Below are 12,635 nucleotides of genomic sequence, written 5' to 3'. Positions count from 1 at the left end.
GACTTATAAAGTAGAATGACACTCACTAAAGCTCACTGATTGAGAAATTTATGGTATAGGCTGGTACCAAACCTCTGGCTATTCTTACTACCATTTACAAACCTTTATTCACTTCCACAGCTAAAACTAGGAAAAAATAATCTCTGCAAATTGCACAACTTGCACACACTGTGCAACTACTAAAATAAGTACTACCAATTATAACCAAATACCTTTTAAATAAGCAGTTATTAGACCTTTGATCAAGAAACCAAATCTTGATCCTACTATACGTTTTAGTTAGGTAAATATTTCTAACCTTTCATTGTTCATATCCAAAATCTTGTGGTGGCCCAACAACATTATCATATACAGTTGAATCCTAATTGACCTAAAACTGGAAACATTTATACTAAATTCATGTTAGACAGTGAGGAAAAAAAATGCATATATGTCTTTTTATATGGTGTATGTAAACTTCTGGTTTCACCTGTACATGGTTCATATGAAAGGATAAGCAAATGCCTACTTCTTGATCAAGGGTGTGTACCACTCCACCTTATAGAAGAGTGCATAAGTGTCAATGTCTTTAGCAATCTTTTCCAACAAGGAAACCTGTAAATGCCTATTTTTTGTATTGTTATTGTGTTTTTTTGTGTTGCTTTTAAATGCTTTTACAAATTCAACATCTCATTTTTCAGGCAGACATTTATTACTCTATTGCCTCCACCTCCTGCTTACTATTCGTTGTGTCTCAATGGAGATTACTGACTGCATTTGATCAGTTTTTCACTCTGTGTGCCCAGAATCCAATCAGTGAGATGGAAAACCATCTTTCTGACAGCTGTTTGCAATGTAGGGTTTGCTATGTTTAGACCAAAGAGGGCCAATCATTTATCTCTATGTATATATGTATTTGTATACCTCTCTTAACTCTCTCTCGCTTTCTCACTGTCTTGCTTTCTGACTTTCACAGAGGTTCCAGCTTGAAAGAGTTCATCTGCAGGAGGTAAAGAGGTCCAGCTATGAGCATACTAAGAAATGTGCTGACCAGCTGCTTCTTCTGGGACAGGTTAGTTACTCAATTCTTAAATTTATAATGTCTTACTTAAACCTTGAGGGACACCCTTGGTGATTGGTGTAGTGACAGAACTGAATTTGCACAGGGGAAGCATCTTGAATTGGTCATTCACCAGGAATGAAAGCTTCAGAGAAAAGGGGGCCAACCCATCTTCTCCTTTGCTATTTTTTGTGTTGATAGTGTTGATGGATTTGTAAAGACACAGGGGGTGTATGTTTTACATGGAGGGTGGTGCACATTTTGTTTATCTCTGCCAGAAATGTTGGCTATTGTTTTTTAATAATCTAATGCTAAGTCAACATCTGAGATTTCAGTAGTATAGTTTATGTTGATAAGAGCCAGGTCAGTTAAAAATTAAAATCATTAAAATGTTTTTTTTTTTAACTGGTCACTAATATCAGAGTCAAATACACCTGTAGAATTCGCCAGGCTAAAATTCTAAACATGTTTCTTTTGATAGAGTTTTACTTGGCTAGTACCCACTTGGCCACACTACCACCCCTTGCTTTCCTGTTCGATCTGTAAATATTAAAATTTGTTAGAGCTGCTTCTGATTTTGTCATGGCTTGTTTTAACTAGGATTCAGTTACTACAACTATATTTGGACCAGAATGTGAGATCAAAGATGATTCACTTTATCCCACTGAAGAAGGCTCCTGATGTTTAAATAAATTATGTCTATGCCTTTTATTTGTTTAAAGCTAATGTGATCTGTTAGTGGTTTTGTATGAAGCATAGGTTTTAAGAGCTGTGAGTTTTGGGCGCGAAGGGTGACTAGTTGGGTTGATAAAAAGGTTAACATTACATTTGTTCCATTTAAGCTTTAATGTTTATGACTAATTGGTAGATTCTGGGTCAATTGTTGAACATTACTGGGACAGCTAGGTACTCATTTCTTGTTTCAGGTAGTCATTTCAAATTCAGGACAGACTATAATATATTGGATATTATATTGTGACTATGGGAATGCCAGATATTCCATTGATTTTGACAAATAATAAGATTGTAGCAGGTTTATTGCCCTACTTGAAAACTTGAAAAGGAGGTTTATTGCCATACTTGAAACTGGAGTAAAATGAAGAGTTATTATTATTAATTATTTAATTATTAATTATATTAGTTATTAAACTTATATAAAGTAAAATTGTTATAGTATAATAGTAATGTAACTAGCTGGAGCATTTTTACCAATGCTAGCATTTCTTGCAAATACATTTAGACAAAATTCAGTGACATGACTCTTATTCCCTCTCAATCCTCTCAAATTGGGTCAAATGAGTAATTACAGTTTGTATTTGGTAATCATTTTTGCTGTATTCTCCTTTACCACCTTATGTACAGTTTGACAAAAATCCATCAGTCAATAAGGGTTCTATTTCTGTCATTTCTGCTCTGAATCCATCTCTATTAGAATGAGTCTGCTTCAGAAAACCAGTTAATCCCTGGCACAATAGTGATGTTTCCCTGCTTCTATAGACAGATCGAGCAGTGCAGTTGCTTTTGGAGACGAATGCAGACAACCCCAGTTACTATTGTGACTCACTCAAGGCCTGTCTCGTGACCACCATTCCTTCCTCTGGGCCATCCCAGAGCACCATCAAGCTAGTTGCCACCAACATGATTGCCAGTGGCAAGCTAGCAGGTATGCAGACTACCCCCGCATTGTCACTCACATTTGTAGAATTTAGTGTAGTTATCATATTATTATATTTTTTATACCGTCTTTTGTGGGTAGTTCATATTGTGATGAGATTTAGGATTTTTTTACTGTAAAAAGTAACAGCAGAATTAATCTGTATTCCATACTGTTATGGTTAAACGTTGGTGATGAATCCGCATTTCACATGCATCCCAAACTGGATGCAAAGAGGACCCATATTATCTGATTAGATGTCCTGTGTTCTGTAGCAGGAGACCACAACACTCAATCTTCCATCAGTGTCAGTTCGGACAGGTGGGCAGTCCTTACCTCATTAGCCAGAAATCTTGTATCTGGCCTCTCTAATTAAAAGGAGAGCTAAGGGACTCCGTTGGCCTTGAGTTGGCTAGCCAGTTCAGAAATCCTGCTTTGTGAAAAAAACAGATGGCTACATCTGAAACAAAGTGTCTTTTGAGGAATATTGCTGATATATGCTGTAATTAAAATTCTAATTAAATATAGCAAACAATATTGTTTTACATTTTATCTAGCTTAAAATTTGTGTTTTAGTGGCTACAGCAAAAAGCCACTAGTAGCCACAATTTCTGTCATGGTTTAACGGCAGACTACCGGCAACAGGAGTTCACTAATCAAATTTGCACATGTGTAGAACAGACATATTCATGTCAGTTCTTGCTGTCTCTGAAATATTATGCATATGGGCCTTAATGTTGACTCAAAGATTATGTAAATATACACAGATTTTTTTGCCAAATGTTTCTTTAGGAATGTTGGATGAATTTCCGTATAAATAAACCTCTTAACAAATTAAATTTTTGGCACATTTGGACCGTTAATAAATGAGGCCCCCTTAGTTCTGCAGTTTTGTGTTGAATGTGTTCTGTTGGAGCACAGGAAACCTTGCACTGCTTCAGAGATGGACACCCTGCTCTATGGCTGGCTATTTCTTAGTTTTATTTCCTTCAAAAAGATCTGAAAAGTAACCACACTGTCTACTTGGTTTTCCACACACACACACACACACACACACACACACACACACACACACACACACACTGAAAAACGGTCCAGAGCAAAGTGTGTATAGAGCACCACTCCAAGACTTATGACAACACCCAGCAAAAACTTACAGCAACACTCTACCCAATTACACACAGGATTCCTGGAGCTGTTGGTAATTGACCATGCCACCATGTTATTTCTACTCTCTGCTATCCTTCTTTACCCTGCTCTCCCTCTCTCTCTGCAGAAGGTGTGCAGTTGCTGTGTCTGATTGACAAAGCAGCAGATGCATGTCGGTATCTGCAGACATATGGAGAATGGAATCGTGCTGCCTGGCTGGCAAAGGTATAGCACACAGCAGAAGCTGTCAACCTCTCAGGTCTACAGTATGATGCTGCCGGGAAATGGTAATAGGGAAGAAGTCAAGCTGAATAGGTTTGTGGATACTGTGGAAATGGATAGAATGGGCATAAAATGTCACAGTATTCATTGTATTTGCCACTCTGAACAGAGTCAGCCAGCCAAGACATACGCTGCATGCAAATTGCTGTCAGTAGTGGTGGTGTGCTAATACTGTCTTCAAGTGTTCCTTAGGCTATGGCAGCTAGTTGCATCGGCCTCTGCCAAAGGGTTTTTGTTTTCCATTTCTCGGGTTATTATCATAAAATCCTTTCTGATATTTCTGTTATAGGACATCCCATGTCATTTTTTTAACAGACTTAAATACATGGACATTTGACCTTCATTTAAACAGTATTAAGAGATGGAGCTAATACACTGCCTGGCGAAAATAACACACACTCTGATATTTCGTTGGACTCCAGGGGTGGTGGCCAATCCATGTGTTAAAATGATATCTCATGCTCCCTGAACCACTGTTTCGCAGTTTGAGCCAGATTAATCCTGGCATTGTCAAGGAAGAAAAAAATCCATTGATGGAATAACTTGGTCATTCAGTATATTCAGGTAGTCAGCTGGCCTCATTTACATAGTGTTGCTGAACCTAGACCTGACCAACTGCAGGAACCCCAGATCAAAGCACTGCCCCTACAGGCTTGTACAGAAGGCACTAGGCATGATGGGTGCATCCCTTCAGCCGCCTCTCTTCTTGCCCTGATGCACCCATCGTTCTGGAACGGGGTAAATCTAGACTAATCAGACGACATGACCTTCCTTCATTGCTCCATTGGCGACATTTTTTTTGGATAGGCAGTGTATACACAAATAATACTAAAGAAATGACTTTCTTAAAAAAAAAAATTGTGAAATTAGAGAAAGGCAGTTCCTGTGAGGGGGGAAAATAGGTCTCACCCTCGCTGTCAAAAACACATCAGGGCAAGACTCTTATGTCCAAAGGATATAGTTCTAGAAGTCCCAGTCTTTGTCAAATAATGATTTTTCTTCATTTGGGTTTTTTCTGACAGGATTGGGTTTCTTCCTTTCAGGCCTCTCTTGAAAATCCAATTTGTGCTGTCTTTCTGATGAAAAATGTGCTTTGACATCAACTGTGACAAGAGATACCCGCTGGTCTGGTGACGATATGTTAGGATTCTTTAACTTGTAAATGATTTGGCAGACAGTGGAATGGGTGATTTCTAATAGATAATATTTCTAAGAAATCCCGTCCAGGTTTAAATAAAAACTTTCTAATGGTGTTCTAATCATTTGCAGCTGAGCGCATGATTGTTTAGGTATATTGCCTTAATTTCTTAACATTGTTAAAATGTAGAGATCAAATATCAGTATGTTTAAATTTGTTAAAAATAAGTTTAAAGACTCTTTTTAAGATCTAAAGAACCTTCACTCCCCATTTAAATATTCTTCACACTCGCATCTGAAAAAACGGTTCTTCTGTTCCAGGGTGGGAAATTGGATGGCTAGATTCCTGTAGTTTTGTGGTTTTCCTGCTCAAGCACACCTGATTCAACTTACCTTTAAATTGGCAGGTTTCAGTTTAGTTGCTGTGCTGGACTTCGGCTTTCGGTACTCCAACCCTGTTCTATAGGATCATTCAAAGAACCCTTTGTAGCACCTTTGTTTATTAAAAAAGGACATTTTTTATTTGCTGTTAGGGCTCTTACTTGATTTAAAAATATGTTAACTATATAAAAAATATAAAATATTTAAAATTTGCTTTATGTGCTCCCTCATTGTCCCAAAGAGCCTGAAGACCTTTTTCAAACTGACACATTTGAACTGGTTTGGAACAGTATACCAGACCTCTGAATGTCTCTGAATACCAAGGCTAGCTGGCTGTCTCAGACTTTCAATGGAATATGGGAGTCCAGGCAAGGTCAGGGTTCCTTTTGCCATTTTTATTTGCTGAATATCCTGACATCATGTTCCATCATTAAGTAGGGAATGGGAGTATTAACTTCTGTTATGGGCTATGGGGCTAGAGTTTCACAGTGTTTCAGTTCTGCAGTTGCTGTTGAGGTCATCAAGTTGAGAATGGTTTGGATTGGATTGATTTGGAGTTCTTTTTGTAGATGGTTTGTCTTCCATTAGACAGAGGTTTTCTTTAGGCAATGTTAGACAATGTTACCTAATGTGAACTGTTACCTATATTTGGATTTGAAAGAAATTTAAAAAACGAATCTCTCACTCCCTTTATTTTCAGGTGAGTCTTAACCCAGCAGAGGCTTCAGATGTGCTAAAGCGATGGGCCGAGCACCTCTGCTCCTCTCAGGTCAACCAGAAGTCTAAAGCTGTTCTTGTTCTGCTGTCGCTGGGCTGTTTCCACAAAGTGGGCGAGATGCTTCACAGGTCTGCATCTCTGTCCCTAACTACCTCTACCTTTCCCTCCACCCTTGAACATACGTCTTTGTGTTATTTACATCTTTGTATTTATTTATCCCAAATGTAGTTGTACTTTCACTTTTGCGCTTGCTCTGGAGGTAAGAGGAGCTGTGGCTATGCCAACGTGTAAATAAACCCCTACCTTACGTTGAATGCAAATGACAATGTGCACTTTTTTCCCAGTAAAAAAGGCAAAGGATTGTTTTTATTTCTAAATATCATACCAGAATGCAAGCCTCTCCTTTTAACCTAAACAGTTTGTTGTTGAAAAAATAGGATAACTGTGTACTGGAACATTATAGGATAAATGTTTACTGTAACGATAAACATGTCCTGATTGATTTATATATAAATTATGTCAAAAGACAAATTACAGTTCTATAGAATCATTTGTTAAATTTGATGTATACATTAATTAGCAGTGATACTAATTACATTATGATTATTGTTGTTATTGTTATCATTATTATTGTGATTGTTGTTCCAGTCATAATAGAAAGCAGTGCCATTGATTTATATTGTATGTTTGAATGATAAACAAATTAAGTAGAATGCATCTATGCTGAGCAAGATGCTTACAATTTGTATCTTACAATTGCTATCTAGCATGTAATGCTAATGGTAGATAATCAGTGAACACCTTGTCGCTTTCCTAAATTTCCTTAAATTATGGGCATATGCTAATTTGTGCCTTTTCTTTGTGTTGAGGGACTTCTTACTCCAAATATTTAACTTTTCTTTAAAAAGAACATATGTTTTCCTCCCAAAACCAAATTTCCTACTGCTATACCCACACCCTCCATAGCTGTGAAAATAAATTCAGTAAAATGTGTACAATCCTGAATATTAATGCATAGCTCACATTTAATCCAGTGACAAAATAGATCCGCTGAAACCATTTAGCTAACAACCAGGATTGCCATTATCTAGATGATTTTTTGGAATTATTTAGAGTACAGCCATTCAGTAAGAGTGTGTAGATTAGATGTGTGATGTGATTAGATGTGGCCCATCATTTGATCAGTAAAGAAAATGAAAGGCAGTAGATAATATGGGAAACTTTGTTCTGCTTAATGTTTTCCTTTTTTTTTCTTTAATTAGCAGTCTTCCTTCTTTGAGGGTGTTATTATTTCAGTGGGGTTTTTTTTACATTCTATTCTGCACTGAATCTCTCCTTTCTGTACTGATGAGTTACTTATGTTAAATGAAATGGTTTGTATCCCACCTTGCAGTACCATACAGAATTCTGATGTGGATGTGTGGATTTTGAGACAACTGCTTGTTTATTCTCCTGTTTTGTAATGCCAGAAAGATTTATAATGTAGAAGAGAATATATTGGTTTTACTAAAAAGCCCACAGGAAACTAACAACATGTTTCTCTAACAGCATGAGGTATTTTGACCGAGCAGCACTTTTTATTGAAGCCTGTCTGAAGTATGGAGTGATGGAGGCCAATGACACCACAAATATCCTTTCAAAGATGCCTCCTGTTGCTAAACTATGTGAACAATGAGTTGTGGTTTATACATTTACATATAAACATAAGGTTTTGATGTCTCTGATCATATTCAGTTTTTTTGATTTTCTAACTGAATTCTCTACAAAAAGATTTTTTTTTTTTTTTTTGTGAAACAAATTAGGACATCCCATGAAAACCTTTGGACACATGGACATTTGATCTTTATTTTAACAATATAAAAGTACAAGAAATGTCCTTTGAAAACCATTTGTAAAATGTAATCACTATAAATACAGTTTTTCATCCATTGTAATACATACACCGCCTGCTGCAAGTCATGGTCTCTTTACAGTTCACCTTTTCTCTTTGAGTCGTAGCTAAAGCCCTAAACACCATTAATACAAAAAAAATAAAAACACAGGAGAGTAGGGGTTTGACCCCTTTTTCTGAAGATTGTGTCCCTGGACATTATATACATTTTTATTTTATATATTACATAAATTTTTAAGCTCTCTTTTATTAAGCAGAATTTCCTATACCTGTAAAAAAAAAAAAACACATTTTACTCCTCAAAGGAGTGATGTTTCTGTTCTTAATCATATTAGACAGTATATGGTTTTAGAAAAAAAAACATAGCACAATCTGTGGCACTACGCTTATTCTAGATAATCTTCCCTCCCATAGATGGAAAGAAACAGTGATCTCTTATGATCTCTCCAAAAGCTTTTGATACATTCCCTACTTCAAAAAAAATGTTTTGTTCAATGTATTATGTAGTTAATATTAAGAAAAAAACAAACAAAAAAAAAACACATAACTAAACTAAAGTTGAAACTACTTAATTCTTTGTTTGCAACCTATGAGTTTGTATGCAAATCTAAAACTAATGTTAACGTATGTAATATGTGTAAATTATATGAATTCTTTATTTATAGACCTGAACCTGTAGAAACTGTTCACATTAGTCAAAGTCAGCTTTATTGTCAAAACTGAAATATGTACAGGACATACACAGGATTGAAATTATTTACTCTCGAACCCATGGTGCAACAATAAACATCAAACATTTAAATAAACATTAAATAACACTAAGCATAGAAATAGTATTTATACAAATTTGTAGGAATGTGTGAATATATAAAGTGTTTGTATTAATAATAGCTCGAAATTGACATCAGAAGTAAAGAGGCATATGCAGCAACAATGAAGTGTATTAATAAAGACATGAAAAATGATACTTGCAGCAGATTAAAAATCTGTGTATGGTTAGTGCAAATATAAGCAGTAGTGCAAATTGGATCTTATAGACTCTTATTGATCTTTCTGAATGATCGTCTCTCGCTTGTCGCCCGGAGGGGGAGATGATTTCTGTGCAGGTGTGCTGTTGTATGCCTCAAACGGAGCGAAGAATTCATTCAGCTCGTTTAGCATAGAGGTGAAGCTTCAGCAGGTCTGTGGGGGAGGCTTGTAGTCTATGATGGTCTATATTCCCCGCCACAGGCTCTGTGCATCTTTGCTGTCGCTGAAGTGATGAGCTGTCCTCCTAGAATAATACTGCTTCTCAGGCCCACCTGATCTCCTGCTGAGAAGGCAGTATTTCTGGCTTTCATGAGGCTGTACACCTCTTCTGTCAGCTTCTAAATGGCCCGAACAGTGAGGGTCTTGAGCTCAATTACATCATCAATACACTTGGTGATGTATGAACAGACAGTATCTAAGTACTCCTGGAGATCTTTGGTGGTGGTGGTGTTGGTAGCAGCTTCTTTGAACATATTCCAATCTGTTGTGTTGAAACAGTCCTGAAGTGTCTCGGAAGACCCAATGTGGGGGAGGGATGTGGTCTTGTAAGCTCCTCCTTATATGCACTTTATCAGTGATATAAATATACTTTACTATGTTGCACAACCTTATTGCACTGCCTCCCAGGCCTGGACATACATTCAGTACCTATCGGGCCCCGGGTGATCCAGCAGACTAATCCACTGTCACTATGATTTAGAGGATTGCTGTCAGTCGGCAAGCAGCATGACCGGGATTTGAATGGTTTCAGCCTTTATTTCCCTTTGTGTACATCAGTTGTAAATATGAATACAAATATCAACAGCTGAACAGTTGGTTATATGATTTTCTGTCTGTTTACAAATTTTGAAGGACACATGTTTTATTTATAATTAGTTAGCGATGTATTATCATATATATATGATAAGTTGTTATAATGTGTTGCTGGATCCTTTTTCCCCACCAGTACAAAAACAGGCTCTTGCTAGCTATGCTTTCTCCTTAACCATCTGGCATTCACATAAGTTAATAGGTACAGCTTTTGCTGACTACGCCCGCCTACTACACTCGATGGGGCTACGAGAAGGAGCGGAACTGTGGGCGTCACGGGCAGGAGGAGCCGGCGAGGACCTTCTAGAAAAGCTTTTCCAGGGGGGGCCAACAGATGTCACCCCTGGAGAAGAGGAGGCAGATGGAAGCCTTGGGACCACAGAATAAATCACTCTCAATGAAGGAAGGTAGTCCAGGGACAGGTTTAGTGGGTGAGTTTAAGCAGGGAAATCACTAGACTTGCTTTTGAAAGGACTGGAATTGAAGAATGGTTTTGACTTAAAGAATAGAATAGAGGTGAAGGGATAAAGCATAAGAAATGATATTTGATTAAAATCATTTACAGCACCAGATTGGCATCCTATTTCATTTATGTTTGAGTTTATCGCCTATTGTGTATGTTGTGAGTGGTAAAAATTTCAAAGCATGGGCAAGATGTTGTGTAATGTGCAATATAGTGTGTGTGTGTGTGAGAGAGAGAGATGATGTGATCACATGAGCAGATCACATGAGCTGAGAAAATACATAGATATTGCACTGAAAATGCTGCATCACACATTCCAAATTGTTTTCAGGGGACAGTGGACAGTGAATAAATTTTGGTGGTAGAACGATCATGTGGACATAATGAGAACAGACATTTTGAAAATGGCAAAAGCCATTTTGCCATTTTCTTTTTTTCCCTTTTTTCCCCCCAACTGTGTAATGTTGGCTGGGAGTGCACTCCTGTTTACCATACCCTTTTCAGTGCTGTATAATTATTTATCAGAGAAGAGTGTGTTTATTGTAGTTTGTGTGCAATTGCCAGTTGTTTAGCCATGCCATATTAATTCTGTAGTTCTGTATGTGATTGATGTTGTATTGCTCTCTTAACTGAATGTGATTACCTCTTATTTGTTCATTCTTGCCATCTTCTTGCTATATCAATGTGGTAAACCTTGGTTATTTTGGTGATCATTTAAGGCAGAATTGGATAGAACAATTCTGTTAAATTCATAATAAAGAAGAATGGTGTCCAAAATGTTCAGTCTGTTTAATGTAGAGAATTTAAATACCTTTACTTAAAAATCATTAAAACTAGGGTACGTAAACATTTGCTGAATATTGCCCTTTCTTTTCCACTTTCCTGCTCCAAACCATAGGGATTCTGCTGTGTTGTCAACAACTTCGTAAGTGTTGTAGTACTCAAACTCTCACAATACTACTTTTCATGACAATCTCTATTAGTGCAAAATCGGACAGCAATCAGGCACTTGACTTCCGGAAATAATGAAATTCATCTCCTTGCTTGTCACAAGCCACAAATGGGCTAAACATCAGCAATGTGATAACATCAAATTATAAAACCTTCTGCTATGCAAACTTCATCATCTCACGTCTCAAGTATATGAGACCCTTGGGCCCCAGATAACTGTCACACGAACAGCTATGACTCACCGTGGCATGATCTCAGCAAGACCTTTGAAAAAGTACCCTTTGGTATCTTGCACCAAAATATTACAAGAGATCCTTTAAGTGCTGTACGTTTTGAGGTGGAGCTGCCATAGATTATGCACTATGTTTATGCCTGTGTTGAAGTATGCTTATTTTTCAGGAAATATTCTCTTACCAATTGTGCCATGTGAGTCCATGCACTATCCACTGCACCACGGATGTTCTGCAATGCTCTAATGCATCTTTTTGTGAATGCACAAAACTAACATTTTAATGACATTTTCTACCAGGCACTGCTGAGATTCAAATCCAGAATATCCTGTTTACTAGAGAGGCATGTGGCAGCACAACTTGTCTCCAATGTTTCTAAATTCAGCCATGCCTCTTCTGCTGTGTTCTCTTCACTGGTTTCCTTTAACTGCCCGCATCAGATTCAAAACCATGACGCTGGCCTACAAAGTCAAAAATAGACCAGCCCCTCCGTGCTTGATTGCAATGGTCGAATGTCAATCTGTCAAGCCAGTCAGAATACCCTCCTGAGCATGCAGAGATCATACCAACACTCTTTAGTCATCTGAGGTGGAAGAGGTGCTGTTTGCCTCAATATGAGCAAAAAAGCAATTGTCTGAAAGTTCAGCAATGGTGTTAACAGTGGAGCAAGAGTTTCATTTAAAGTCAGTGATTGTGTTTAACCCCTGCAACATGCTTCTGACATTGGTGGAGTTAAACTGTGGTTATAACTTACTAAGCCACAGCATCACACTTTTGTAATTTCCAGTTGTTAATCCAATGAGGGGAACATTCTCAACCAGTTTTTGATATATACACTAACAGCCAGTACAACGCCTATAATTAGGATCCACTGCTTCATCAACAAGAAAAATTATGAACT

The 12,635-nt window shown here is 37.4% G+C and overlaps 1 protein-coding gene across 1 annotated transcript in view; it reads left to right on the top strand.

Annotated features, from left to right (window-relative positions):
* Positions 1-11,402, top strand: part of wdr11 (WD repeat domain 11) — a 72,523-nt gene extending 61,121 nt beyond the window's left edge. The window contains exons 24-29 of the mRNA XM_072677563.1: positions 956-1,051; positions 2,537-2,702; positions 3,970-4,067; positions 6,343-6,488; positions 7,909-7,991; positions 10,284-11,402. Coding sequence (XP_072533664.1) covers positions 956-1,051; positions 2,537-2,702; positions 3,970-4,067; positions 6,343-6,488; positions 7,909-7,991; positions 10,284-10,477 — 783 coding nt within the window. The 3' untranslated portion in view covers positions 10,478-11,402. The remainder of the gene's footprint in view (positions 1-955; positions 1,052-2,536; positions 2,703-3,969; positions 4,068-6,342; positions 6,489-7,908; positions 7,992-10,283) is intronic.
* The last annotated feature ends 1,233 nt before the right edge of the window (positions 11,403-12,635 follow it).

The sequence above is a fragment of the Salminus brasiliensis genome, chromosome 4 (genome assembly GCF_030463535.1).
Source record: "Salminus brasiliensis chromosome 4, fSalBra1.hap2, whole genome shotgun sequence".
NCBI classification, from domain to species: domain Eukaryota; kingdom Metazoa; phylum Chordata; class Actinopteri; order Characiformes; family Bryconidae; genus Salminus; species Salminus brasiliensis.
This window is presented reverse-complemented; position numbering and strand designations above follow the sequence as displayed.